Source organism: Polypterus senegalus, chromosome 1, assembly GCF_016835505.1.
Source record: "Polypterus senegalus isolate Bchr_013 chromosome 1, ASM1683550v1, whole genome shotgun sequence".
NCBI lineage: Eukaryota > Metazoa > Chordata > Cladistia > Polypteriformes > Polypteridae > Polypterus > Polypterus senegalus.
This window is the reverse complement of record NC_053154.1, coordinates 126,638,814-126,666,090: the sequence shown is the minus strand read 5'-3', so window position 1 is coordinate 126,666,090 and position 27,277 is coordinate 126,638,814. Positions and strand designations below refer to the sequence as shown.

Genomic DNA, 27,277 nt, shown 5'->3' with positions numbered 1-27,277 from the left:
ATTTTATTTAAAATAAATAAGAGTGGCCAGGCAACACAGTGGATAGAGCTGATTCTGGGTGGAGCCAAGCCCTGACATTTACATGTTTTTCCAATGTCTGCATAAAGTTTTTTCTCAGAGTACTCTGGTTTTTCTCATACATGTCAATAATACTATATGTGTTTTAAACAAAGGATACTTTAAAACAGAACCAATATGAAATGACTTTGGATATAATGTATGTATGAGTGAGCCATATGATGTACTAGCAACCCATTCAGGAATGGTTTCATGCTTCGAACACAAAAGGGCTGCATCAGGTTCTGCCCCTATTACCCTAATTTGAATTAAACAGGTTTGATAATGTTTTATAACATTTCATTTTAATGCTGCAGTCTCATTGCTCCAGGACAACTAGTTCAGATTCCAGCCAAATTACAACCTATGCTCATTTTCAACATTTCTTTGTCTATGTGTTTTGGTTTAAATCGATTTGATACGAGTCAGTATGGGAGCTTGTGTGACTGTAATGCATCACACACTACACATATTGTAAGACACTAGGGGTCGCTGTTACCCCTTCAACTCAAACAAACAGATGCTCAGGATATAAAGTAAAAGCATTAATAAGTGTTTTAATTATTTTGTTCTTAATAAGCGTGCCCAAAGCACCACAGCCACAATAACAGTAAATCAACAATCACAATTCTCTCTCCTTCACACCTCCTAGCACGTGTTGTCCTCCTCCTCCCGACTCTGGCTCCTTTGTTGGGTCTTCAATAGTGCTTTACATAGTGCCCGACCCGGAAGTGCTTCTGTTCTTCCTCCTATGTGACTTGGCACCACTTCTGGGTCAGATGGAGAACTCAAGTTCTTTAGTCAACCTGGAAGTAGTTCGGGGCTCCTGTCCGCGTGATCCATTAGTACTTCTGAGCTATAGGGAAAAGTATGACTCCCCAGGTCCTTCGGTAGATCCCTCTGTTGGGACCCATTGCACCCAACAGGGCTGAGAAACTGAACTCTAAGTCCCAGGATGCCCTGCAGAAATCAGGGGCACCGCTATACTTCAGATGTGCTGACATCTAGCCTCTTTTGGGAGACAGTGTCCAAAAGTTGTTGCCTTCACCCATACTTTCATTCTTGGGGTGTCCCGGCCAGGTTAAGCTGCTGGCTGTCCATCAGAATATATATATATATATTGTGATGTGTGAGTTGGTGTCTTGCATTCCAAAGACTAGGCGGAGACTCAGTTTTTTTGCAAAACCAGCTTTATTCAACTTGAAACAGGAACAGCAAGGTTATTTATTGTAGTGGGATCTACCATTATACTATACACAGACACAGCCAGGTCAGTAGCCAAGTTATAATGTTCCCTGCATCACTCATCGGATCACTAGCGCTTTGCACGTGGCAGCGTGTTTCTGTGGTGCTGTGAATCTGTGGTTGCTATGAAGACAGACAAATAACCCTCAACAAACGCGGCAGTCATGCTTATGCGTGTCATCCGGTTGGGGAGGGTCTCAAAAGAGTTCAGAAGTCTCACAATATATATATATATTATATGTAAGCAAAGGCAGTAAACTTAAATTTTGCCAAAACATAAAAAAAATATTATTTTTTAATCATAAAAAGGTATTTATATTCAACATCTTAACCTAAAATAATATTCTTAAACTTGCTTAAACCAATTCAGATTCATGAGAGGCCAAAGCTGATCTCAGCAGCACTTGGCACAAAATAGGAAACAAACCTGGACACAACCATTAATTACAAATATGCATCATATTCCATATTTCATACCAATTTCATATCAATACAATGCCCTTTATCTTTTCTCATGCTTTATATCATTTTGCCATAATGCTCTTTTTTGTATTCTTTTCTGGTTTTAGTAAGATAATATAGCACTTGGGGAAGAAAATACAGAAAAGCAAACCAAAACTGGAAGCTAAAATAGCAAATATTTCGACAGCTACAGTGTACTTTCCTGGTGAACTGATATAGGCTGGAATAAAAGTGATCCAGACGGCACAAAATATCAGGATGCTGAATGTGATAAATTTTGCTTCATTAAAGTTGTCTGGCAGTTTACGAGCCAGAAATGCCAAAACAAAGCAAAATAAAGCAAGCAATCCTATGTAGCCCAAAACTGCAGAAAATGCAGCTGTAGATCCGAGGTCACATTCTAGTATTATTATCTCTGTGTAATGTTTCATATTTTTACTGGGGAATGGAGGTGAAGTCAATAACCAAAGAAAGCATATAATCACCTGTATAAGTGTAAAACTACAAACACTTAGTCTCTGCTGAGTGACTCCAAACCATTTCATGACATTACTACCAGGCAGTGTAGACCTGAATGCCATAAGCACTACAATAGTCTTCCCAAGCACACAGGAGATGCACATGACAAATGCAATACCAAAAGCAGTGTGGCGTAACATACATGACCAGTCAGAGGGCTGGCCAATGAATGTGAGGGAACAAAGAAAACAAAGAGTTAATGAAAAGAGAAGAAGAAAACTCAGTTCAGAATTATTTGCTCGAACAATAGGTGTCTCCCTGTGTTGATAAAAAACTAAACATATTGAAAGTGTTAACAAGGCTCCCAAAGCTGATAGAGTGACCAGCAGGATTCCCATAATTTCTTGAAATGATAAATATTCTATCTCCTTTAAGACACATTCATCTTTTCGTTTGTTTGGCTTGTATTCAATGGGACATTTTATGCAATCTGAAGAATCTGGAAAAAATGTACAAAAAAATTGGAATGATTTATTGTTACAAAAAAAAGAAGCAATGCTCTCTCAGATGCACTACTACAATTGTGTTTTTCTGCACTTAATATAAAAATGTTGTATGCACTATTAAATCCTGATGAAGATTTTTATGTAATCTGGTAATGTTTGTATTATTCAATGAATCATTAAAAGGAAGTTCTTGAAAATAATATATTCTCTATGCATTTTGTATTTCTGGGGACAGGGTGATACATTGGTTAGCAAGCCAGTTTCGCAAATTTGCAAACTATGTTTCACTCATCGTCCTGACACTGGAAATAAAGTTTTGTTGTTTAAATGAGAAAGCTATAAAAAGCAAAAGCAAGTCGTTGAACCTGCCTGTGCCTTTAATTATTAGTGATGTGCAATGAACAGACAAACTAGTTCTTTTGTACTTGTCTTGGTCTCTGAATGAATGTACTGGAAAAACAACATTAAAGAACAAATCTTTTCAGAGTATGCGCAGTGCAGGCTACGTTTTATATTGCATTCCACAACAGTCCTGAGATATCATCTTAACTTCACTTAAGTGGCAGCAGTCTTTGGGAAATAGACTATCACTAATATGTTTCAGCAAAAGGGTCAACAACAAGCCAATGCTGGACTTTATAGATGACACTAAGCACCTCCCATCGATTAGTTCACTCTGAGTGACTATTACTGTCTCAGTACACTTTTTGATTGAATAAACCAGTATGCCTGTACTGATCTGGAAAACCACTTAAATTTGTTCAAAAACTACAGACAAGAGACTCGCAAAGTACAGTACACTGAGATAGTTCACAGAAGGAATCAGTTTGTGTACTGAACAGAGGAAAGAACTGCAGACAAAAGTCTCAGTTCAGTTCACACATGGTATACTATATGTATGGGAGATTGTATCAGTCCAAAAGTAATCAATTTTATTTAGTCATAAAAGATCCAAGCACTCACGTACTGTGTTTCTTTTAGACATCTAGGCTATACAAATGTTTGCTGATTTGATTATTATTTGTGAATTATTTATTTTGTTGCTTGCATTTTATATCCATCCATTATCCAACCCGCCTTGCGCCCTGTGTTGGCTGGGATTGGCTTGCTTTTTATATTGTATATATAATTTGGTGGTTAAAGTTGTTGCAGATTTGTATATTTTAAATTACATTATATTTTGGTGTTGCACAGAGATGTGGAATTTTCATTTTAATTAGTTTATGAAGAAAGTTTTCTTTTCTCCACAGCTTTACACACATTGTAGTCTCCCTTAATTGTATTCAAACACTGACAGCAAACAACGAGTGGAGCAGACACACTGTAGGTACACCCGAAAATGAATGTTAAAGATGAGTACCTGCTTTAGTTTCATATTCACCTGTGTGCTCATTGGTAAGAAATGACTCATCCGCACATACATTTTGTTCATTAGTTATTCATCTCATGACCATCACAAAAAAGCAACATAAACCTTCATGCAACAAAGAAAGCAATTTGTTGCATCATTTAGCACAATGATTCTTTGTAATTACTGTATTTTTACATAGTATTGGAAACTGAGAGATAACAGCATGCTTAATTAAGGTAAGAGTTCAGTTAAAGCAAACATTGTTTTCAATAAAAAATTGTAGACACAGGATATTTGTTGACACAAATTTCAATTTGAAGACCACTGCTATATTACATCACCCCAAGGTTCTTTGGCAGTACAGAATGAAAACAGAACTACTTGAAACTGCAGCACAGACCTGTGATGTGGCATACTCAGAAAAATGAAGTCAAATATTAAGTAGATTTGAATTTTTAAGCTTACTTTGAATGTAACATTCATTTTATCCAACATGTGTAGTATCTTTTATTAATATCTTGCCAATAGTATCGGTGTATTTATTTATATGAAGTACATGTTTAAAATGCACACCTGTTATGTTGCTAATTTCCCCTTCGGCACATATTATACAGTCATAGCAGCAGACTGGTCTTCCTTTCTGCATGGCTTTCCTGGTTCCAGGCTGGCAGCTTTCACTGCAAACTGACCTGGGCACCTGAAAACAATTAAAAAAGAGTAAGTCAGTATGCAGAAAAAGTACAATGACACATATAGAGATTATGCACTACAAGTCTATTTGGAATGTAGTTTAAGTATAAGGAAAACAGAGTTAAGTGAAAGCAACACTAAATATGTATATTGTAGTCTTTAAGAAATACAATTTAAGAAACCTATTCACCTTATTTCCTGTGCCAGCAAAAACAATATTTTCATAATTAACTTTAAATTGTTGTTCCGATGAAAATGCATAGTAGGCACCAACTGTCGCAAATTCAATGTTACCCTCTATATTTAGCTGCCAGTTTACTATGTCATATGTCTTTCCTTTTGCTGCAGGGTCGCCATTGTAATCAAAATAAAAGTTTTCTCCACTGTTTGTTGTAAAATTTATAATTTTCATATAATGAGCCAGCTGTAAAAAAATCATGCTTTTACTTAACAGACATAAACAATAACTATAAAATTAATAGAAGATAAATGAATATATTGACAGCTCAATCATTTACCTGCAGTGGTCCTTTATTGGATTTATTAATGCATATGTTCATGCTTTCGATATGGTTGCATCCTAGCAGGTTGTGTAGTGAATAAGCCACAGCGTATGTAGCTTTATAGACATTATTGGTGTATCCAATGTTTGATACATCTGTGTACTGATTATTTATTTTACTTAATGGTTCCTGCCCAGTGCAAACAGCATTGCTTGTTTCAACATTTTTTAAGTAAAGAGTACAGTTAAACAGATATTCCCAATACTCATTCAGGCCAGAGTTTCCAGGAAGTGGAGAAGGATGGACGCTGATCAAGAACTCCTTCAAACCTGGTATGACTGCAGTGCTGACTGACAATCCAATTGCTCCATTCATTATTTTGTAATACTGTAGCATGGCAGGATTTTTAGTCGAGATCCAAGACTCTGTGCCAATCCACTGAAAGCCTGTGACATTTTGTAAGAATATCTCCTTGAGCAGTATTTCAAATACATTAACTGTCAAAAATGCTATGATGACTTTTGACGAGGAGAGCTTGATAATGTCAACCACTCTGAGAATTTTTTCTCTTGGGTATGTTCTGTGGATAGCCTCAGAATATTCAACACAAATACCCTCTTTCTGTGCAATTTCCACAAATGTGGCCATGCCATAGTTTCCATAGTCATCATCATTTCTTATTGCCCCTACCCATGTCCAACCAAAATACTTTGCAAGCTGTGCCATGGCAACACTCTGGTGGTAATCACTTGGGGCCGTTCTGAAGAAATAAGGAAAGAGCTTTTTGTTGCTGAGACATGAGCAGCTGGCACCGTGGCTGATCTGCAAAGAAGTAACATAACATAAAAAAGATACAAAAAAACTGGATACGGCATAATATAAATATTTAGATAGATAGATAGATAGATAGATAGATAGATAGATATTTAATTGACAAAACTGCAATAAATAATTTGTGTAAAGAGTATAGTTTTTCAAATTTCAGTTCTTGTTTGTGTCTGAGTATTAGTTACTTAGTGTACTATATTAATGTGTCTATCCTGTAAGCAGCGTGTGATTATATAGATATATTTAAAGGATGAAATATACTGTATACCAAAGTAAACTTAAGTAGTAGCCAAGTAAAAGACATAATGATGTATCCCTAAGCTGGATGACTATTATTTGAAAAAATCAGACTGCTCTTACAGATAGTCCATAAGTAGATGATATACTGTACAAACATTTCTAAATCAGATAGGGCTGGAATGATGCATCTGTTGCAACACCTCTGTATTTGCAAAACTGTTTAGAGTCATAGGAGGCCACAGCCATTTCAAGCAATATCAGGAGTATTGCAGGAATCAACCTTGCATGGAATGTCAGTCCATTTAAGTGGGCAAGACACAACAAGAGATATGTTTTCGGTCTGGATCCACAGTACTTTGCAAATGGGAATTAGTCACCACAGTGTAAGAGCTACTTTTGTATAATTTAAAAAAACAACAAATTGAAAATTCTTCCTTACCACCGGTATGCTGAAAGGGCCCAGAGTGGTGGCAGTTGCCATTGATGGTGACGAAGTAGAAGGACCTATAATGGCAGGCACTATTGAAGTCTTGGCACATGAATAATTCTGGAGCAAACTGTTGTCGTCCCCACTTAGTAATGCCAGTGCTGATCGTAATGACAAATGGACATCTCTGCATGCATCATAAATTTTATAGCCCAAAATGACATCTGGCAGTATATCTGTGCTCTTATTTATTTCATCAATTGTAAAAATCATTGTTTGAGCAAATTGAAGTTCCCTGAAATTCAGCCTAGAAAAATAGGTAATACATTTTGCTGTGTAATAAAGGTACATTTTTCAGAGAAACATTCAAAAATAATACATTTTCTGCAGGTTTAATTTGTGAATTAAACACCTTTAGGCATGAAACTATGTAAACAGATTAGTGAGTAGAATGACATCTTATAGAAAATGTACAGCTAGTTTAAACACTTGAGCAAGAGAAGAATTTAAAGACATACAAAGTACAAGTTCTTTGTTGTGGCAAGTATTTTAAATGTATTGTTCTTTTTTATTAGTCAGTATTAAAACATTCAGTTTATTCCTTTATTGTAGTAGTTCTTAAAGTGTGGACTTCCTGTATGAGACAAACAGTCTGTGACAGGAACTTTTAAATTGCTCCGATACATTAGTCCTTTATGTTTTTACTGAACATTTACATAGTAACCATTAAGGATGCCAGCTAACATTTGCACTACTAAATCAATATACTCGGAGGTTAACAACTTTTGCTTTCTTTCCATGCTTTCCTGATTAAGTCTTGTTTGCTTGTTGTGGTTACCACTCTCTCTCTCTCTCACACACACACACATTTAACATTTCTTCAACCTCAGTCTCCCTCCATTCCAGTCAATCTTACTCATTGCACAAGAGTCAAGTTAAGTCTGAAGAGCCCACATCTGACTAAGGCAGTCCATTAACCACACAACTGCTAATGCGAACATCACGATGAGGCTGCCTGGTATTAATTGATTTTTATGGCTAAGAAGCTAAAATAGATCACCAGCTAAAATCTGGAAATAAGAAACACAAATAAAGCAATATTGGATTTGAATCTTAGTATTTTTCGCATACAGTAGATGCCTTTCAAACAAAGAAAGAGAAATGTAGCACAAAATTACTCTAAACCGGTGACTGACATAATGCAGTGGTCTACTTTACTAAACTGCTCTTTAGTCCAAAATATTTTTGGGTACCACTGCTTTTTTTCATGCATCACTTTAAGAAAAGATAATCTTAAAATTAATCAAGACTTACAAGATTTCTGCACTCACTTAAATTTCGGTAATCAATTAAAATTTACCTGGAAACATTTCTAATAACTTATTTTTGGAATATTGTTATGTTTCAATATGTCAGTCACTCAGTCATCGTCCAACCCGCTATATCCTAACACAGGGTCACGGGGGTCTGCTGGAGCCAATCCCAGCCAGCGCAGGGCGCAAGACAGGAAACAAACCCCGGGCAGGGGGCCAGCCCACTGCAGGGCACAAACACACACCAACACACCAAGCACACACTAGGGACAATTTAGAATCACCAACGCACCTAACCTGCATGTCTTTAGACTGTGGGAGGAAACACGCAGACACGGGAAGAACATGCAAACTCCACGCAGGTAGGACCCTGTTTCAATATGGTTTATAATATATTGTCTCTTTCACAACATGGCAAATTTCACAATTTCTGAATAATACAGCTCTATTAGTTGTAGTTAATTTTTTTTTTACTAAAAAATTTGTCATTAAAACTTACCCTTTACATTTTGATACCTCAGGCATAGTTGTATATGTGAGGCTGGGATCTGTTGGACTGTCATGTAAAGAAAAAATACCTCCAATAATAATGTCACCATCCTTGGAAAACATGGGCAGTTCTGTCTTTCTCCACAGGTTACAAAGAGGTACTAGAGCATCTGTAAAGACAGGCACAACCTGAAAAAGCAGGAGAAGCATTTCATTTTACAGTGAAACCTGCTTATGTACGGTACTTATGTATTTTACTGCGGAACACTGCATTTAAATAGGTTGTTTTGAGAGGGACTATTCCACTGATGTTAATGCTCAAAGGTGATATTCCCATTTGACTATACCAGGAGAAGAAAATAAATAATGCATGATCTGACCTATCATTTACATTATTTGAAACATTCTATTTAAACAAATTTGTAGAGGAAAAAGGGAAATAACATGATCTGACTTATCAGTCTGTTAACATTATATGAAATATTGTATTCAAACAAATTTCGAAATACAAATATTAACCAGTTAACAATCAAAATTATGTATAGTAAAAGAAAACAATATATATAACTTTAGTTTATATTACACAGTTTATTGGACATTTCAATAATAGATTTTCAGTATTTACAATGCAAAAATTAGTGAATAGGCTACATTATGATCAAAATATGACATTGGCCAAAGATATCCCTCCTATGTATTCACATATTCTAAACTATCCCTTATGTCAGTTGTCTCCAAAAATTTGGACAATTCTCTTAAATATTTGTGCTACACAGCACATCATAGCAATTTGAATAAAAGATTATCTTATTATTATTTTTTAAAATTACATCAACAAAACACATTCAGAAATATACATACAAACTTCAAAAAACCTAATTCTCTAATGTGAACATTAGGTTCCAAAAAATACTAGGTTCCATCAAAAACTGGACACTAAGTTCCCACTCCCCATACCCAACATAGAGATCTATATGACAAGAAAGCCCAGTGTAAAGTGGTTCCTCGTTAGTGCTGATAGGCAAAATTTGCAGTGAATTTGCTGTGTTCATTGGTGACCTTGTTTGTAGAATATTTTCCTGGAATTTCGCTGTCTGGCCTGCTTAAATAAGCACACACAGAATAAGGACACAACATGCAACATATGTTTGCAAGAATTAAAGTAGCACTGTGAGAGAAAGAAAGATAACAATTTTTCAGTATAGGAAAAAAATCATAACCAAAGTAAATTTATTAAATAATACAAACTGATTATAGTCATTTGCATTGCACTGCAAGTTCTGTATCGAAAAATTTTTTGTCTCATGGTATCTTTGTTTTATTTGCCACATAGGAGAGAAGATAGCCATTCATCTGCTTTTGAATTCAACTCAGAAAATGGACAAATGCACAAAATAAAAAGATCCAATAATAAAATAAAAAATATTATAGTCTTTCATTATGTGCTACATAACCTAAGTATTAAATTACTATTTGTGACATGACACATTTATTTGCTGCATCATAAGTGCAGCTTTATTATTTCATACATTCTCCTGTTGACCTTACTCTTGAATGTTCTGTTAGAGAGTGGGGCAATGCAAGCTGACTGGAACCTCAGGAAGAGTTATAGCACTGTACATCTTCCTTTGAAAAGTTATAGCACTGTACATCTTCCTTTGAAACTGATTACACCATGTAAGTTACATATGAAAGTTTTTTCTGTTGCGATTGTATTATTCGAATAAACGTAAATTTTATTGAATTATGCTTTTTCTAAAACGCGATCGGTATAAACTAAACTAAATAGACTAAAAAGAACAGCAAGTCTTATTACTTTAACCTCATTGGAAAAATATACATGGAACCTATAATACAGAGGCACTTGTGAACTGAAAAATAGTTAGATTATTATTGCCATTGCCTGACAGGGCAGTATGTGAAGAGTGGAAGGAGTGCCTCAATGTTATTGTATCATTCTTTTTCTATCTCGTTTCTCATTATTGATATTTCTCTTTTTATACAGGGATACTTACTTTTCTTTTGCAGTGTGTCACTACATATGCTTCAATGATATCCTTGCCTTTAACCCCGGGTCAGAGTTGGGGTGATGATTAATGATCTGGTTGAAAGTGTATAGTCTGAAAAACTCTCAGGACAGTATTATGTTGCAATCTAGTGTATGAAATAACATTATGCTGCCACTCTAAGATGAATCATCAATATTTTAAGTGAGGTGGAGCCTACAACCAAAACAAATTGGTGTGTAATCGTGAATCTGTAAGGTCAGTTTAGAACAATAAGAATCTGAACCATTTTTTGAAAATGTCAGTTGTTCATCGGTTTTGGGTGGTGAACTTGGTCTTGTGAAGCTTTAAAGTGGTGCAAGTAACTTTGTGACAAAAAAAGCAAAATGATTGTGATCATGTTGGACAATAAGGAAGTCGTTGGCCTCCTAAACAGTATTCATAATGCAACAACTGCCAATATTCGTATCGGGGGGAAATATAATAGTCACTAAGCCTTGTGCTATGGTAGCCTACAGGAGCACTGACATTCTACCCTCTCATTTAGAAAAAATATTATAGGAAAAGTTTGCAAAGAAACACACTTCTACTGTCCCGAGTGTGACGTCATGAACTCACTCTAACTAGGTGGTTACCAGTTGCCATTAAACCTGATATCCAAATCTTTTGATATTGATAGAACATCTGTCCATTATCCAACCCACTATATCCTAACTACAGGGTCATGCGGGTCTGCTGGAGCCAATCCCAGCCAACACAGGGTGCAAGGCAAGAAACAAACCCTGGGCAGGGCGTGCACACACACACACTAGGGACAATTTAGAATCCCCAATGCACCTAACCTGCATGTCTTTGTACTATAGGAGGAAACACATGCAGACACGGGGAGAACATGCAAACTCCACGCAGGGAGGACCCGGGAAGCGAACCCGGGTCTCCTAACTGCGAGGCAGCAGCACTAACACTGCACCACTGCACCACAATGCCACCCATTGATAGAACAAGTGAACTTAAATTCAAAAACTCAGTTTCATGCGGATTGCATTTCTTGTTTATCATGTGCTCTTCTTTTTTTGGAAGCATTCATTTAACAATTATTTAGTAAAAAAAATGTATGTGCTTTGCATGATGTGAGCGAACAAATGAATAAATGATATGTGGATTATGCCACACAAGCAGTGTGAGTTTTTTTTTCATATTGTTTGCCATTTTTCAACATTAACTACCATTGGCTTGTATTATATCATAAACTTTTTTTTATCTTCATTCTCATTGATAACAAGAATAATGTTTTCTCAGTCATCACTACTACACATTGGGTAAGTAAGCAACAATAAATATCATTTTTGGAGTATTCCTTTAACAAAAACACCAGTAAGTACTGAACCTGATGTGCTAAAGCAGTAAGGTAACAGTTCTAATCACTCCTCCACATACACATTTTACAAAAGCATTATCTTAGTGAAATGACATCTTTGAGGGTCATACTTAATGATGCATGATAATAATAATGAAAATGAAAAGGTACACAGCCTACCTCCTTCTGTAATCGTAGAATTCAACAAATTATGTCTGAAAATGGATGGATACATGCATTTATTTATCTTAAATGAAGCAATGAATTATTGTGGTTTGTCAGCTGTATCAGAAAAATGTTGTGCTTTAATTTGAACATTTTATCAAATTTTACTTTTTTATCAAGCAGAGTAGTCTATTTTTAATAATTTCAGAAATACTTTCTCTTCATTATTGTTTACAAAAACTTTAACAATAGCTGGTGGTTCAATTCATGAAAAACTACAAAGCCAGAAAAACATGAATTACATCTTGCTCATCTTTTCTAACATTGCCTTATCTTGTATATTTCATCTCTATAAAAGTAATTTAAATTAAATTTAATTTCAATATCAATTTCAATTTTTTTATACAAAGCAAATATGTTGGAACTGTTATTTGTATTTGTTCTTTAAGTAACTGTATAGAAATAATGGAAATAAATAAGCAGATTAAAACCTAACACTGCACACATGTGTGTCTGATAACCACATTCCATGCCCTAGTGAGGTAACCAGTTCCTCCTCGGGATGAAAGGGGGTGCTAACACTAACACTATCATCTTTTTCCACAGTAGCATTAAAGGGCAGTCAAAGGAAAATGCGTAGCAATGCCACGCGCCCCCGAAAAGACTACCTCCCCTTCAGGTGCTGACACTATAAATTCCTGGCAACCATGCAGCCAAGCATAAGATGGCAAAAATGAAGTTAACCGCAGCCAATTTTTTGTTTTATTTTGCTGCCACACAGCTATTGTTCATTTTAGAGGTGCTGTTGACTTATGTCTACAGATCGGGTTGAAGGCAGATGTCAACTAATGTAGATATCTAGGGGAAGAGGGTGGTAATCAGCTGTAAACATCAGGAAAACTCACTGTTACATTATAGGTAGACCTTTTTTGCTAGAAGGAAAGTTACCTTTGTTCGTTTTACCTCAAATTCCTGCATGTGTGTGAGTAGCAAAGTGTAAATAATGTCTAAAATGGCATTGACATCTTGTGGGAGAGTGCAAAGCAAAATACTCCTAATAATAATAATAATACTATTATTGAATCAGGCTCTGACATATCAGACATATCAGGAGTTTCATGCAAGTGATCTGGAGATTGAAAATGAAAGTCAGGAACCTGCATCAGCTGATTGGTCCCCACCTGATCGGCTCCCAGCTGATCATTGATAATTGTGAAAATTCTTACATATCAAATGCACTGTAAAACCTTTTCCATCCATTGTACGCTGTTACACTCAAACTTCTGCTGTACCAGTTTTACAGTTTTGCTCTTGGACATTTTGGTTGTGTTATTTGATTCTAAGAAAATTTAAAAGTAATAAATTAATTTATTTCTCTGTATGGAAGTTAAATAGGTAAACAAGAGAAATCAATATTATATACTAGTTTCAGGTTTCAAACTACAGTATGCCTACTTTATTAGCCTAATCTACAGCTATTGACATTTGGTTTCCCATAATATACTTTTTTGTTACTTTGTGCATTTCTATAAACATTTTTAATATATATCTTGAAGTAAAAAGGTGGCATTTAAAACTTACCTGCAAATACGGTTTTAAATTTGCTAAGGGGCTTTTAAAATGGTATTGAAGAGGTGACTTGTTTTTACGTCTGATGTTACACATATACATTTTCTCCAAGTAAACTCCTTAGGAACATAATTTAATGACATTACATCTACTGTATTTGATTTTTCTGAACATTTTTGTATTACCTTGAAGAAGTCACAAAGTTGATTTCCTCTTATAACTCACTGAGGTTTATAAACATTGTATGTAAAGCCTATTGGTATATGGTACAATTTATACAAAGATATACACAGATAAAATATTTTCTGACTCTTATGTTCTCTAATAAAAGTGGATATCAATGTGTGCAAAATGTTCCTTTTGAATTTAAAATAATGTTTGACCAGGCAATCTCTGGTCTATACAATTGTTTATTTTCAAGAAGTAGCTGATGTTTGGTGTACCGTACTTAGAGGTTAAAGGAACAATATGTAAAAGTAAGGGCGACTTCATCACAAATACAAAGAAAATTAGCTTTTTTACTTTGCTTTATTTCCAATACAATGCAAGGTGCATAAAGTATGACTTGGTGAAACTCATAGAAATGAATGAATTAAAATGATGCAGCTTTTTGGTTAGTACTGTTAGGAAATTAACAGTTACATTTTTGAAAGATGTACATTATAAACAATGACTACATTTTTTTTATTATGCTTTTTAATTTTGAATAGTTTGCCTTGAATAAAAACTTGACAAATGACATAGGGCAGTCATTTGGTTCCTAAATGTTATTCTGTCCAGAAACAAGTCACCAGTTTAACTATATGGCCAGCCTAATGGAACTATTTACTTATGTTATGAGCAAGGATAGTGTTAAACCAGAAATGCCCAGAAGGATCTGTTCATTTTTAACATGCTTTATGAATACATTTAATGCACTATATTTACTAGTGTAAGAGTGTTATGACAGAATCATGCATAGTGATATTGAAACACTATTTTTTATGATATTGTGATTATTGTTATTGCCAAGTTCTTATTCATAGACTTAGATTTTTAAAAATTATTTCTATTTACTGTGCTGATCCAGTGACATACCATTATGTGCAAATCCTTTCATTGGATTAGGCTGCCTTGAAAACTGATGAATGGATGAATAAATTCTCAGGAAGGTTGTTTACTATTTCAGATACCATTGTGCATAGCTTAATTTTGAAAAGACACAACTTCAGATATGTAACTCTCACATGGGTGCTTAACTTTGCCAAATTAAGAAATGCTTAGAGAACTATGAATTGTGCAGCAACAATATCAACCTAAGTGCCCTTACTTGTGCACCAGGAAACAGTCCAAAATTTGTAACTTGTTGCACTGAGATATGAATAAAAATGGATTTGGTAAAACACCTTATATTTTAGCTATCAGTATATGAAAACATGCAAAAATATTTTGAATATATACAATTATATACACTATTTCATTTGGTAATTAAACAATACTGTGCTAAATAAGTGTGTGTGCAATAGCTAAAAACCTAACATTTTGTATTTGGTGTTTCTGATCTAAATTATTGTTTATTTATTTAATGTAATTAACTATTTTTGTATACATAATAGTAAAATATTAAGAGGGCATCTTACTCATTAAATATTTTTTGGTGTTTTGTTCTGGTTTAATTAAAATAATATAACATTTCGGGAGAAAAATGCAAAAAAGCAAACCAAAACTGGAAGCTAAAATAGCAAAAATTTCTACAGCTACGGTGTACTTCCCTGGTGAGCTAACATAAGCTGGAATGAAAGTTATCCAAACAGCACAGAATATCAAAATGCTAAATGTGATGAATTTGGCTTCATTAAAATTGTCAGGAAGTTTGCGTGCCAGAAATGCCAGAACAAAGCACCAAGTAGCAAGAAAACCTATGTAACCTAAAACCACATAAAAAGCAGTAACAGATCCAAGGTCACACTCTAAAATAATTATTTCTGAGGAGTGTTTCATGTTTTTGTTTGGAAATGGAGGCGATGTCACCAACCAAACTGTGCATATGCTGACCTGTATGAGTGTAAAAACACAAACACTTAACCGCTGCTGGCTTGGGCCAAACCACTTCATAATATTACTGCCAGGCAGGGTGGCCCGAAAGGCCATCAAGACAACTATTGTCTTCCCCAAAATGCATGAGATACACAACACAAATGTGATTCCAAAAGATGTGTGACGCAAAATGCAGGACCATTCTGAAGGCTGGCCAATGAAAGTAAGAGAACAAAGGAAACAAAGGGTTAATGAAAACAATAGAAGAAAACTTAATTCAGAATTGTTTGCTTTAACAATTGGGGTATCTCTATGAATATAGAAAACAACTGCAATAGATGTGGTTAGAAAAGCACCTAGCAAAGATAAGGTCACAAGGAGTATTCCCATAATTTCATGAAACATTAAATATTCTGTCTCTTTTAAGATGCAGTGATCTTTTTTCTTGCTAGATTTGTATTCCAATGGACACTTCCAGCAATCAGAAGAATCTGAAAACAAAATAAAATTTTAATTAAGTTTCAATAAGAAATGTGAGAGCAATAGAAAGTTATTTATTTATTCATACATTTTCCGTAACACATGTAATTCATAGTTAGCCAGATTTTGTCCCAACAGCAAATATAAGGCAGTATCCAATTTAGAAAGAGTTGCCTGTCCATCACTGAACAGTTCACACAAAAGTCAACTAACAATAAGTTGACCAGACATCCCTTACTCCCAGTGCATCACGTCCAACTGACTGACTTATTCATTAACCATCTTTATTTGTTTAGTATTTTAGATGTAACTGACATCTTAATGCCATAACTTACATTGACTTTAAAATACGACTAATGGTTTACAAAGCCTTAAATAACCCTGCAAATGTCTTATATTTTGGAATGTCTGTCCCCTTACACTCCAAGTCTTAACCTGAGATCTTCAAATGAAGGTCTGCTTATAATTCCAAAAGCTAAGCTTAAAAGTGAGGTGAGGTGGAATTTTGCTGTTATGCTCCTGGAATATTTTATCAATAGAAATTTGCCAGGCTAATACAGTAGAACAATTAAAAAAAACTGTCAAAAACCTATTATTAATGGCTTTTTCATAGCTACATTTTAGTTTAATCCCTATTAGTCTATATGGGCATTTAATTGTCATTTTCCTCTGGGTTCTGCAATTCCATACTAATGTGTACTATTCTCTGCTGTCTTTTCTGGTTCCTCCATGGTGGCGATCTACGCCAAAACAACCTGATTAAGGTACCATGCTGCCCCCTGCGTTTATGGATTGAACAATATCATCAAATCCTTCCTCGTGAAGCCTATAAACCATGAGGAATGATTTAGACCACCTATGTTAGGTAGAATGGCCAGTGAGGGCTGGGCAATCTTTTGGCCTTTGAACCCCTGCAGATTTTGTTTTCTTTTCTCCAGCCTAACTGGGGATTTTTTGTTTTTTCTGTCCTTCTCGCCATCCGACCTTACCTTTTACTTTGTTACATACTGTATAATATTAGTGACTAATCTTGTTTGTTTATGTCTTACATATTAACTTCCTTTTTAATTCATCTTGTAAAGCACTTTGAGCTACATTGTTTGTATGAAAATGTGCTGTATAAATAACTGTTGTTGTTATACACTAGCCATCCAGAGAGATTAGATCTGCTGGTCAGTTGTCTCTTGTTGTTTTTCTTACTAAGTGCAAAACTAAGGAGGACGGGTTTTGCAGGTGCTGTACCTCATCTGTGGAATTCTTTATCTAATTACAGAGTCCCCTTCAATTGAACTGTTTAAAACTAGATTGAAGACTAATTTTTATTCTCGGTGTAGTGAAGAATTAAGCTGATTCAGGATTAAATTACAATCACTGCACACATCCAGTCAGGGATGGATGAAGATGTCCAAATTCTATTTATTAATTTCTTCCAAATGTATACAAATGTGAAGGTATGGTCTAAATAAAATAATAAACATTAATTTGCTATCCCAGTGTCTTTCTCTTAAGTTTGTCAATGTTAACATTAGTCATTCATAGGTACTTTATTTATCCAGTAAATGGCGTACTACACTCAAGATAACATCAATATCAGGCAATTACTAGAATGTTAAACCATAAAGCATTTACTCAAATTAAATAAGTAATTATTCTTAACATATATACATATTATAAATGTGTAAACCATAATACTATAATTCTATAATAAACAATATGTGTGAAACTCCAAATAGCGTCTGTTCAATTATACTTCAGATTCCTCAAACGTCTATATATAGAAACTGTACTAAAATATATACAGTATATCCAAATTACAAATTTAATCATGTAAACAATATACTTTAAGGACAAACAATTATATTCTACTTACTTTATAAATAATTATGCAAACTTTCAACTTTTAAATGAAGCTCCTACTCTACTGCTCAGATGCCACCAAACTAATCTATAAGGTTCAAAGTGAAGCCCTGTGATTGGCCAAGTTCCAACTCAGCACAGGCCAATCACAATAACTAATAAATCCAGGTGGATGATAACTAATTAAAGGGATACAACACATAAATAATATATTGCCTTTTCAAAACTCTGGGTTATTGTGACCTTCAGGGATACTGATGTCTCTCTCCTCTTAGTCAATTTCAAATTGTTTCAATTTACTACTGGTTTTATTGTGTTTTATTGTATTTTATTCTATTTATTTTATTTATGTTTATTATATGTTTTAATGTTAAGGTCTTTGGCAACAGCATTACTGATGTTGTACTAAATGTGCTCTATAAATAAATTGACATTGACAATCATCCCAGAGCCCTTAGATAAGAAATCACCCAGTTCAACCTGCCTAGTTCAATCTGCCATTGTATCATTAACATTCTTACAGATAGGAAACAGTAGGTGTGGTTGGGCACACACATGTCTTAGTACTGGTGCACCACAGGGATGTATCCTTTCCCCACTTCTCTTTTCCCTTTATACAAGTGACTGCACCTCTGGCTATCCATCTATCAAACTTCTTAAATTTGTAGATGACATCACAACAATAGGCCTCATTTCAAACAATGATGAGACTGTATACAGACAAGAGGTGGACAATCTAACACTGTAGTACAGACATAATAATTTGGACATTTACATTCAAAAAATTCAGGAGATGATCATAGACTTCAGGAAACAGGCACCTGCTATCACTTGTTATAAATGACTCAGCTGATGAAATCTTTAAAATTTCTGGGCACTGTGCTGTGACAAAAAAAGCCCATCAGAGAGTGTTCTTTTTACATCAGCTGAGGAAATTCAATCTCCCTCAAGCAATAATGGTCCAGTTCTACATAGTCATCATTTAGTCCATTCTGACCTCATCTATAGGCCATTTGGTGCAGCCTCCGTTCAGGCTGAGGCCAATCTGCAACACGTCATCAAAGCCTGTGAAAGGATCATATGCTATAACTTACCTCACATTCAACTCATATACGAGTGCAAGGTTAGGAAGAGGACGGCAAAGATCATAACTGATCTGACTCACCCAGGGGATCACCTGTCCCAAAGATTTCCCTCTGATAAACGTCTTTATGCAGTGAAAGCTAAAACAACATGTCACCTAAACCGTTTTTTTCAAGTGCATTTATTCTTACTAATCAGGTCTGAGCGTCTATTCGGTATCTATTTATACCTGCACACTAGACTGCCTGAACATTTTAATCCTACTGACTGATTGCCCTTGTATGCTGCATCATATTTTATCATTTTATATTTTATCTTCTTATATTTATCTTTTGTATTCTGTGTTGTCCTTGTATGTTGCAGCAGTGCTATCAAGACATTTTTCTAGTATACATTATTATATTTGGCCAATAAAGTGAATTCTGATTCTGTTTTGTTGCCTTTGTTACTTTGACACCCATAATTCATTGTCAACTTTATACTAATGATGTAGCTTTCAAGATTGGATTGGCTATGCAAGAACACTTTTTTAGCTCCGTTGAATTATTTATGTAAATAGTGTTAATATGGTAAATGGCCTGTATTTGATATAGCGCCTAACTAGAGTTCAAGAACCCCCCTAGGCGCTTTACAACACAGCAGTCATTCACACACTGGTGATGATAAGCTACTATGTAGCCACAGCTGCCCTGGGGCACATTGACAGAAGTGAGGCTGCCGAACACTGGCGCCACCAATCCTTCCGACCACCACCAGCAGGCAAGGTAGGTTAAGTGTCTTGCCCAAGGACACAACAGCTGCATTCTCATGCCGGGAGCCAGGATCGAACCTGCGACCCTCCGATTGCTGGACCACCCGCTCTACCGACTGAGCTACTGCTGCCTATATGGGTGAAAGAGAGGTGTGTATTCCTACACCCACGTTTTAGAAAAGAATTCAAAACTATTAAAGAAAAATGTGATTTCATGACTAAATAATGTCACCTGCCTCGAGAACCAAAAGTGGTAAAGTACCTGTTCCAGGAGAATTTATACACCCAAGCTCAGATACATAAGTCTCATTATAAATCCACATGGAAATCATTAATCTAGCTGAGCACTAAAGCCAGCCACCCCATTATACCTTACCACCCATGTCTTGCTTCCACCCAGATCCATGCATTAATTCTAGGAGAATCTGGTCACTTTCACTAACACACAAGTATTAGGCATGTGAGGAAAAATCAGTGGGTTCACAGAAAGCGTACACTGGCAAGTGGAGTATATGCAAACCCTGCATAGGTAGCAAAAAGACAGTGACTTGAAACCTAATTTTTGTAGGCAGCAGTGACCTCTACACCATGATTCCATTTTATAATCAATTCATTTTGTACAATTTTTAGCCTCCTTCTCTTTTGTTGCGTTTTGCCTTGGACCTGATGCAGCCAGGTTGAGCAGTAGCTCTCCTATGCATTATTGTATATGTTTTGTTATGGACAATATTAAATCAACACATAGAACAAAATAATTGTATAGATCCATATGCACATATTTTTTAAATGTGCCAACTTACTAAATCATACCTGTTGTATTGCTGAATTCTCCATCAGCACATGGTATACAGTCAAAGCAGCAGATAGGTTTTCCTTTTTGAACAGCTTTACGAGTGCCTGGGAGACAGCTTGCACTACACACAGATGTGGGCACCTGTAATAGAGGAGGATATCTTTCCTGAAACCTTACCATATTTGAGTATTTCAAACATTATAGCTGGTTTGGGTTATTTAAGAGGCATTTAAAGCAAATAGAAAATACACAGACATATTAATCCTTATTCCTAATTCTGCAAATATCAGTCTCTGCTCTCCATGAGCCAGTGTAGATATAAACCACGTCAGACAAGGTGTGAATGATTTAATAAACCGTTCTTAAAGTCGATGCACACTATTTGCAGACCCTACTCAGCACCATCTCCCTCATCTGCATAAGACTGATTGAGAACTTGTTCTTGACTGTGATTGCTGATGAAAATTTGTCCTTATCTGTTACACAAACAGCAACCTCACATAACAAAGCAGGTTCATCCCTTTACATGCTTAAGTTTCCCAGTCATGAAAGCAGCATGTTCAACTCGCTTCAACAGAGGCAGTCTTTGTGAGTGGCCTAACTTTACATTTTCCACACGTGCACCACCATTTGACACCTGTCCATTTTCAGTTACATAGTTTGTTCTTTTTGTCTCTCCAGTTCTGCTCGTTTCTCTCTTGTTTTCACTTCGACCTATTGGATCACCTCAAATATATTCTGGCTGATACAAATATGGTTCAGCGATAATGCTTCATAGTCGTACATTTCGCCAATTTAAAAAGATAGCTTATTTCTCTAAATCCTGAAAGAAAACTTACTAGTAAGGAGCCAATTCTAAAAACAAAAATGAGCTATAGGAAACCATGCTATTGGGGTGTTTGAAATGTTAGCGCAGAGAGAGGGAAATTTACCAACATGAGGTTTAGGGCTGGTTTTCTTTTAAAATGGGTGAATCTCACTGATAGTTTCTTTACTTCTTTAATTACTTTGTAAAGCAACATGGATACACTGTTTTACAATATTTGTGCAATCACAAGGCACAGATTAATAAATGTAGGCCTTTTTTCATGTTTGGATCTGGATTACCTTGGGCTCTATTGTAAGCTGCAAGAACAGATAAAGTATTTTTAAATTGTTTCAAAAAATGATTCATTATAGAGCACAGTTGTATGTCGCAAATTAATATATACCAAGTTTGTAAAGAAATAACTTTGACTTGAAAAATACTGAAATTATCTTTTAAGATTCCCATGCCTCTGGTTTTCTTATCATAGCTAGAGCCAAAAATATAAAGACCCCTCTCTCTTTTCATCTGAAGCCAATGCTTACTTCTTAAGGATTTCCTGTAAAAATACTAACTTTACCCTTAAAGTAATTTTCCTAGTTTAACTTGTAATTGAAAGCTTTAGTGTTCCAAGTTGCAAAATGCATCAGCTGATCATAACTACACTGTTATTGTCCTCTGTTATCCAAAATGATATGATGAAAGTGATTTTTATCCCTATCTGCAAATATCACATGTTGTTGTCAGTCCATGCAGTTAAACAACTAATAAATTAGACAATAGCAGCCTGTGGAGAAAGAAACAGAAAATAATAACTCGCTCTAGCTATAGCTTCACACTAATTCTAACTCTTTAATATACAGGGAAGGTCCTACATTATGTATTGAAATACATTTAATTACTGTACAGAAAGTACTGTAACAATATTGACTTAATTTCAACTGAGATATATTGTGAACGGAAATCATGCTACCTTCTCTCCTGTTCCAGCCCAAAAAACTCTTTCAAAATTAATAGAAAATTGTTGCCCTTCTGGAAGAAATGCATAATATGAGCCAACTGTAACAAACTCCACATCACCCTCTTTATTCAGTTGCCAGTTTATCAAGTCGTATGTTTTTACTCTTGATGCAGGGTCACCGTTGTCATCAAAATAAATGTTTTCTCCATTTTTTGTAGTAAAATTTACCATTTTCAAATACTTTAGAACCTATAAAATTAGAATTATTGATTATTTTCACATTTTGGTTTTGTAATAAACTTTCAGGTTAAAGTCGCATTTATATGACTTACCTCCAATGGCCCAATAGCATTTCTTTCAGGACATGTTCTTTTTAAATCATTATCCATAACATTGCATTTAAATATGTTGTGAAGTGAATATGCTATAGCATATGCTGCTTTGTACACATTATTAGTATATCCAATATTGGATAAGTCAGTGTATTGATTATTTACATCTTTTAGATTTTCTAAACCTGTACATGGAGAAGCATAAGAAGTGTTCTCTACAGGCATCAGTGTGCAATTAAACAGGAATTCCCAGTAAGCAGTCATGCCTGTGTTGCCAGCAGAGTTGGATGGACGAACATTTAATAAAAAGTCCTTTAATCCTGGAATAACTGCATTGCTTACTTCCATGCCAAGTGCTCCCCTCATAATTTTGTAGTATTCCACAATGGATGGGTTTTTGGCAGAAATCCAGGAATCTGTTCCAATCCATTGAAAGCCAGTAATGTTCTGGATGAACAGTTCTTTTAGTAGGAGTTCCAAGTCATTAAAGGACACAAAGGCAATGATTACCTTTGAAGTTGACATCTTGATTGTTTGTACAGTCTGCAGGAGTCTTTCTCTCGAGTATGTCCTTTGGATGGCTTCAGAATATTCAATACAAACTCCCTTTTCACGTGCAATTTGTAAAAACATTGCCATTCCATAGTTTCCATAATCATCATCACTCCTTATTGCTCCAACCCAAGTCCAACCAAAATATTTAACAAGCTCTACTAAGGCTCTGCTTTGGTAGAAATCACTTGGTATAGTTCTCAGGAAAGATGGGAACAATTTTTTATCGCTGAGGCATGCACAACTTGCACCATGACTAATCTGATAAAGAAGAAAAAAGAATAAATATATTCTGGAATCGAACTTGACACTTTTAAGATGATGTCTTTGAACTACTTTATCATCAGTCTTTGAACTACTGAATTATCATCAGTCTTTGAACTAATGAATTATCAACTCGAGGACACAGTGAATTTAACTCAGAAATCATGAGCCACTTTTTTTTAAAAAGTCTGAATCTAGAACAAAGTTTAGAGTCTTGCTGACACAGAAAAATGAACACATTTTAAAAAGTAAATGGGAGAGATTTTGGTATAAACTGGCTATTCTTAGGCAATCATCAAGCCTGATGGACTGAATGATTGTCTCTTGTATGTCTGACTTCTTTTGACTTCTTATATTCCGTATTATATTCCTATTCAGGTCTGCTACACATTTTATATTATTGTATCAATGTTGTAATAAATACACATAGCCTGGCCTTTTTTATTCTTGTTCTTGTTAAATTGCTGTAACTGTGAGATGTGCAATACTCTCTGCCGTATAACTACATATATATACCTATATAGATCATTTACACACCACCTTTTCTTACTTTATGTTAAGCCTGATTTAAAATATTTTTCTTTTTTCATACACATATGATTGTTCATTTTCTAGTATATCTAACAGCTAGTAAAATCATTATTTTTCTGTTTTATAATATGTTTATTTATACATTTTGTAAACAGGACACTAAAATATGCATTCTCACCACAGGAATGTTAAAAGGTCCTAGAGCTGTTGCCACTGCCACCGATGGTGATGAACTAGACGGTCCTATTATTCCAAGAACGGTGGACTGTTTCATGCAGGATGCCTGGCTTGTTGGTTTATCCTCCCCTTCTTGCCGATTCAGTAAAGACATTGCCGATTTAAGTGCCAGCTGGACTTCTCTGCAAGCATCGTAAATCTTATATCCCAACGTGACACCTGTTAGTATATCTGTCCTGTTATTGATTTCTTCAATCGCAAAAATCATTGTTTGAGCAAACTGCAGTTCTCTAAAATTGAGGCTTTAAGCAGAAACAAATACACTTTACACCATTCTTTTTTGCACTATGAACAAAAATACTGTTTTACAACTACTAAAAATGTAAAGAAACTAATTTTATTACATAATGCTTAAATTCAGAAATTTGTTAAAGTTTAATGCTAACAACATTAACCTTTAAAAGTAAATTTAAAAGATATCAGTAAAAATAATAATAATATTAAGAAAAACATACAATTCAGGGAACATTTACTTTAATAGTATTTAGTATTATAATTATTATTGAAATATTGCATGAAATGACCAGATTCATTAAATTAATACGCTGATTAAAACATAAATTATATATGTTAAAAAATTAAACATAAAGAGACCCCTGCTTTTCAGGGGAATATTAATGTACTCATTCCAAACCCAGTTATTCAGATAAAAGATGTCATTACACTCATTAAAAGCAATTCACAAAACATTTCTTTTGTGCCAAATCCTCTCACGTTACTTAATCCCAGATCAAATAAGACTGCAGACAAAAGAAGCCTTTCCTTTGTGTAAAGCCTGACTTTCAGGACCCAAGTTTACGTTTGAAACTGATATCTATGCAAAGAACTGAAATTGTGCTGTCAGAAGTATTTTGCTTTTGTGATTCAGAGTGATTTTATAGAATAACCCCTTGCAAAATTTTGTTTCATTGGAAAAAAAAGACTAAGATAGAAGCAAATTCTGAATTTAAAATGGTTTCCAGTTTTAAATATTTGCTTTAATGTGTAATAACACTTACCCCTTGCATTTTAATATTTCTGGTTTTACAGTAAACGTAAGATTTGCATCAACCGGACTGTCATGTAGAGAAAAAATCCCCCCTATGTTAATATCCCCATCTTTAGAAAACACAGGAAGATCTGCTTTTTTCCATGGCCTGCAAATTGACTTTTCAGTTTTTACAGAAAAAGGTGCTAGCATAACAATTAAGAGTAACATTTCATTTTTATGCGGTCTCTCACACTAGAGTTATTTTGCTAATAGCTTCTATTTATATAGTTTGATGTTAAATGGTTGTGTGAAGTACATAAGCGTGCTTTGTTACCAATAAACAAATTCTCCAAACATGATGCAGTGTTCAGACTTAATTATGGTTCCAAAATAGCTGCAGGGCACATTTGAAAATTCCTCAAAGGTTTGATCCCCAGGATTTCATAATTTACGGTCTAATAATTACATTTTTTTTGTGTGTGTGTTTCAATTTAGACTCTTTAATAGTATATTTAAACATCAGTGCAAGCATATTGTAAAAGACTAGAAAAAATGCTTTACTCTAAACTACCACAATATAATTTTAAATAATTTAAATAAAACTGAAATACAAGAAAAGACAACAATAGTTCTGTTTCCAGCAGGACTGTGATGAGGTATGGCAAACTGAAGAGTTGTGGAAGGAGGCTTGATAGACAAGATGGGAAGTAGCTGTTAAGGGGCACCAGTCAGTTTCAGGTCTCTCTCAATCTTACACTCAACACACGTTAGTTCATAGCTTCCAGTAAACCTGACAGCATCTGCTTTAACTGTGTGAATAATCTGGAGGAGCCATAGGAAACCTACATGAATTCAGAAGGAACACAGAAGCTCCTAACAGATGGTGTGCCACTTAAGTTCCAAGCACTGACACATAACAAAGCCTTCTTCTGTGTCACTATGGCAGTGTTTATTTCAACAAGAGTGTTATTACAACATGTGATAATAACAGACATACATATAGCTAGCCATATTTCTTAAGAATAAACAAGACCTGCTTTAATTCTGTAAGTGTTTTTAAATTTTACATTTTCATTCTTACCTTGTGTATTTTATTTAATGTTTTTTGTTACATTTATATTTGTTTTGTATTATTCACCAAAAAAAGTCTTTGTAAAAACACAGTTTTCTTTATAGTTGTCAAACTGTATATCACCCATGGTGTACCTATCAACTCAAGCCATACAATCTGAATGTCTTCGATAGAATTTTCTGATGATAATATGACGGCTCAAGGCTTCCAGTACAATCAAATGATACAAGAATCAAATAAATTTGCTCTGATGTTAATTCATTTAACTTGCAACAACTTTAAGCAAATAGTGCAGTTTTATAATTTGTTCATGAAATTCTCTTTGTGAGCAGTGTCACTGTGTCACTGCACACATATACATAAATATTTTATATTTATTTTTGATATCTCCTGATGCAGATGTGCCATCTACCTATTTTGAAACTTTGAAAGTGGATTTCTTCAAGGAATTCTTACTTTGCTTATTTTTTAAAAAAACTGTTGAAGACACTACTTGAACTGTATTACTAACAATAGGCAAAATAGATATGAAAGTTTTCCATGCATTTCTACAAGTACAGGTAAAATTCCATTACAACGAATATCTTTACAATGAAATTTTCATTACAACAAAGTATTTTTATGGTCCCGACAGCTTCCCCGTATGACACGAGTCTATAGAAATCTCATTACTACGAAGTACATTCAGCAGATACTTTCATTACAACGAAGTGCACAAAAGACCCTGAAATGCCTGAGTGAATCTTCCACACAGCAGATAGTTCTGCTGTGGTTCAGTACAAATAACCTGATTAAAACTAAATTTAAATTAAATTTATACGTGTAATGTTGGTGCAGTCAATAATATTGCATGCATGCTACACATCTGCTTCATCTGTCACTACAAAGGTACCATCAATAAACAAA

The 27,277-nt window shown here is 34.9% G+C and overlaps 2 protein-coding genes across 2 annotated transcripts; both read right to left on the bottom strand.

The window, feature by feature from the left end:
- Positions 1-1,826: 1,826 nt before the first annotated feature.
- Positions 1,827-13,769, bottom strand: LOC120533968 (extracellular calcium-sensing receptor-like). The gene is made up of 7 exons (XM_039761173.1): positions 13,680-13,769; positions 8,581-8,759; positions 6,781-7,075; positions 5,289-6,095; positions 4,961-5,194; positions 4,654-4,777; positions 1,827-2,722 (listed from the first exon to the last, which is right to left on the bottom strand). The coding sequence occupies exons 1-7, from the start codon at positions 13,767-13,769 to the stop codon at positions 1,827-1,829; spliced, it is 2,625 nt and encodes an 874-aa protein (XP_039617107.1).
- Positions 13,770-15,269: 1,500 nt separating this feature from the next.
- On the bottom strand, positions 15,270-24,537 carry LOC120533898 (extracellular calcium-sensing receptor-like). The gene is made up of 5 exons (XM_039761042.1): positions 24,271-24,537; positions 22,746-23,558; positions 21,755-21,772; positions 20,665-20,788; positions 15,270-16,174 (listed from the first exon to the last, which is right to left on the bottom strand). Exons 1-5 carry the CDS (start codon positions 24,535-24,537, stop codon positions 15,270-15,272), a joined length of 2,127 nt encoding a protein of 708 aa, XP_039616976.1.
- Between the last annotated feature and the right edge of the window lie 2,740 nt (positions 24,538-27,277).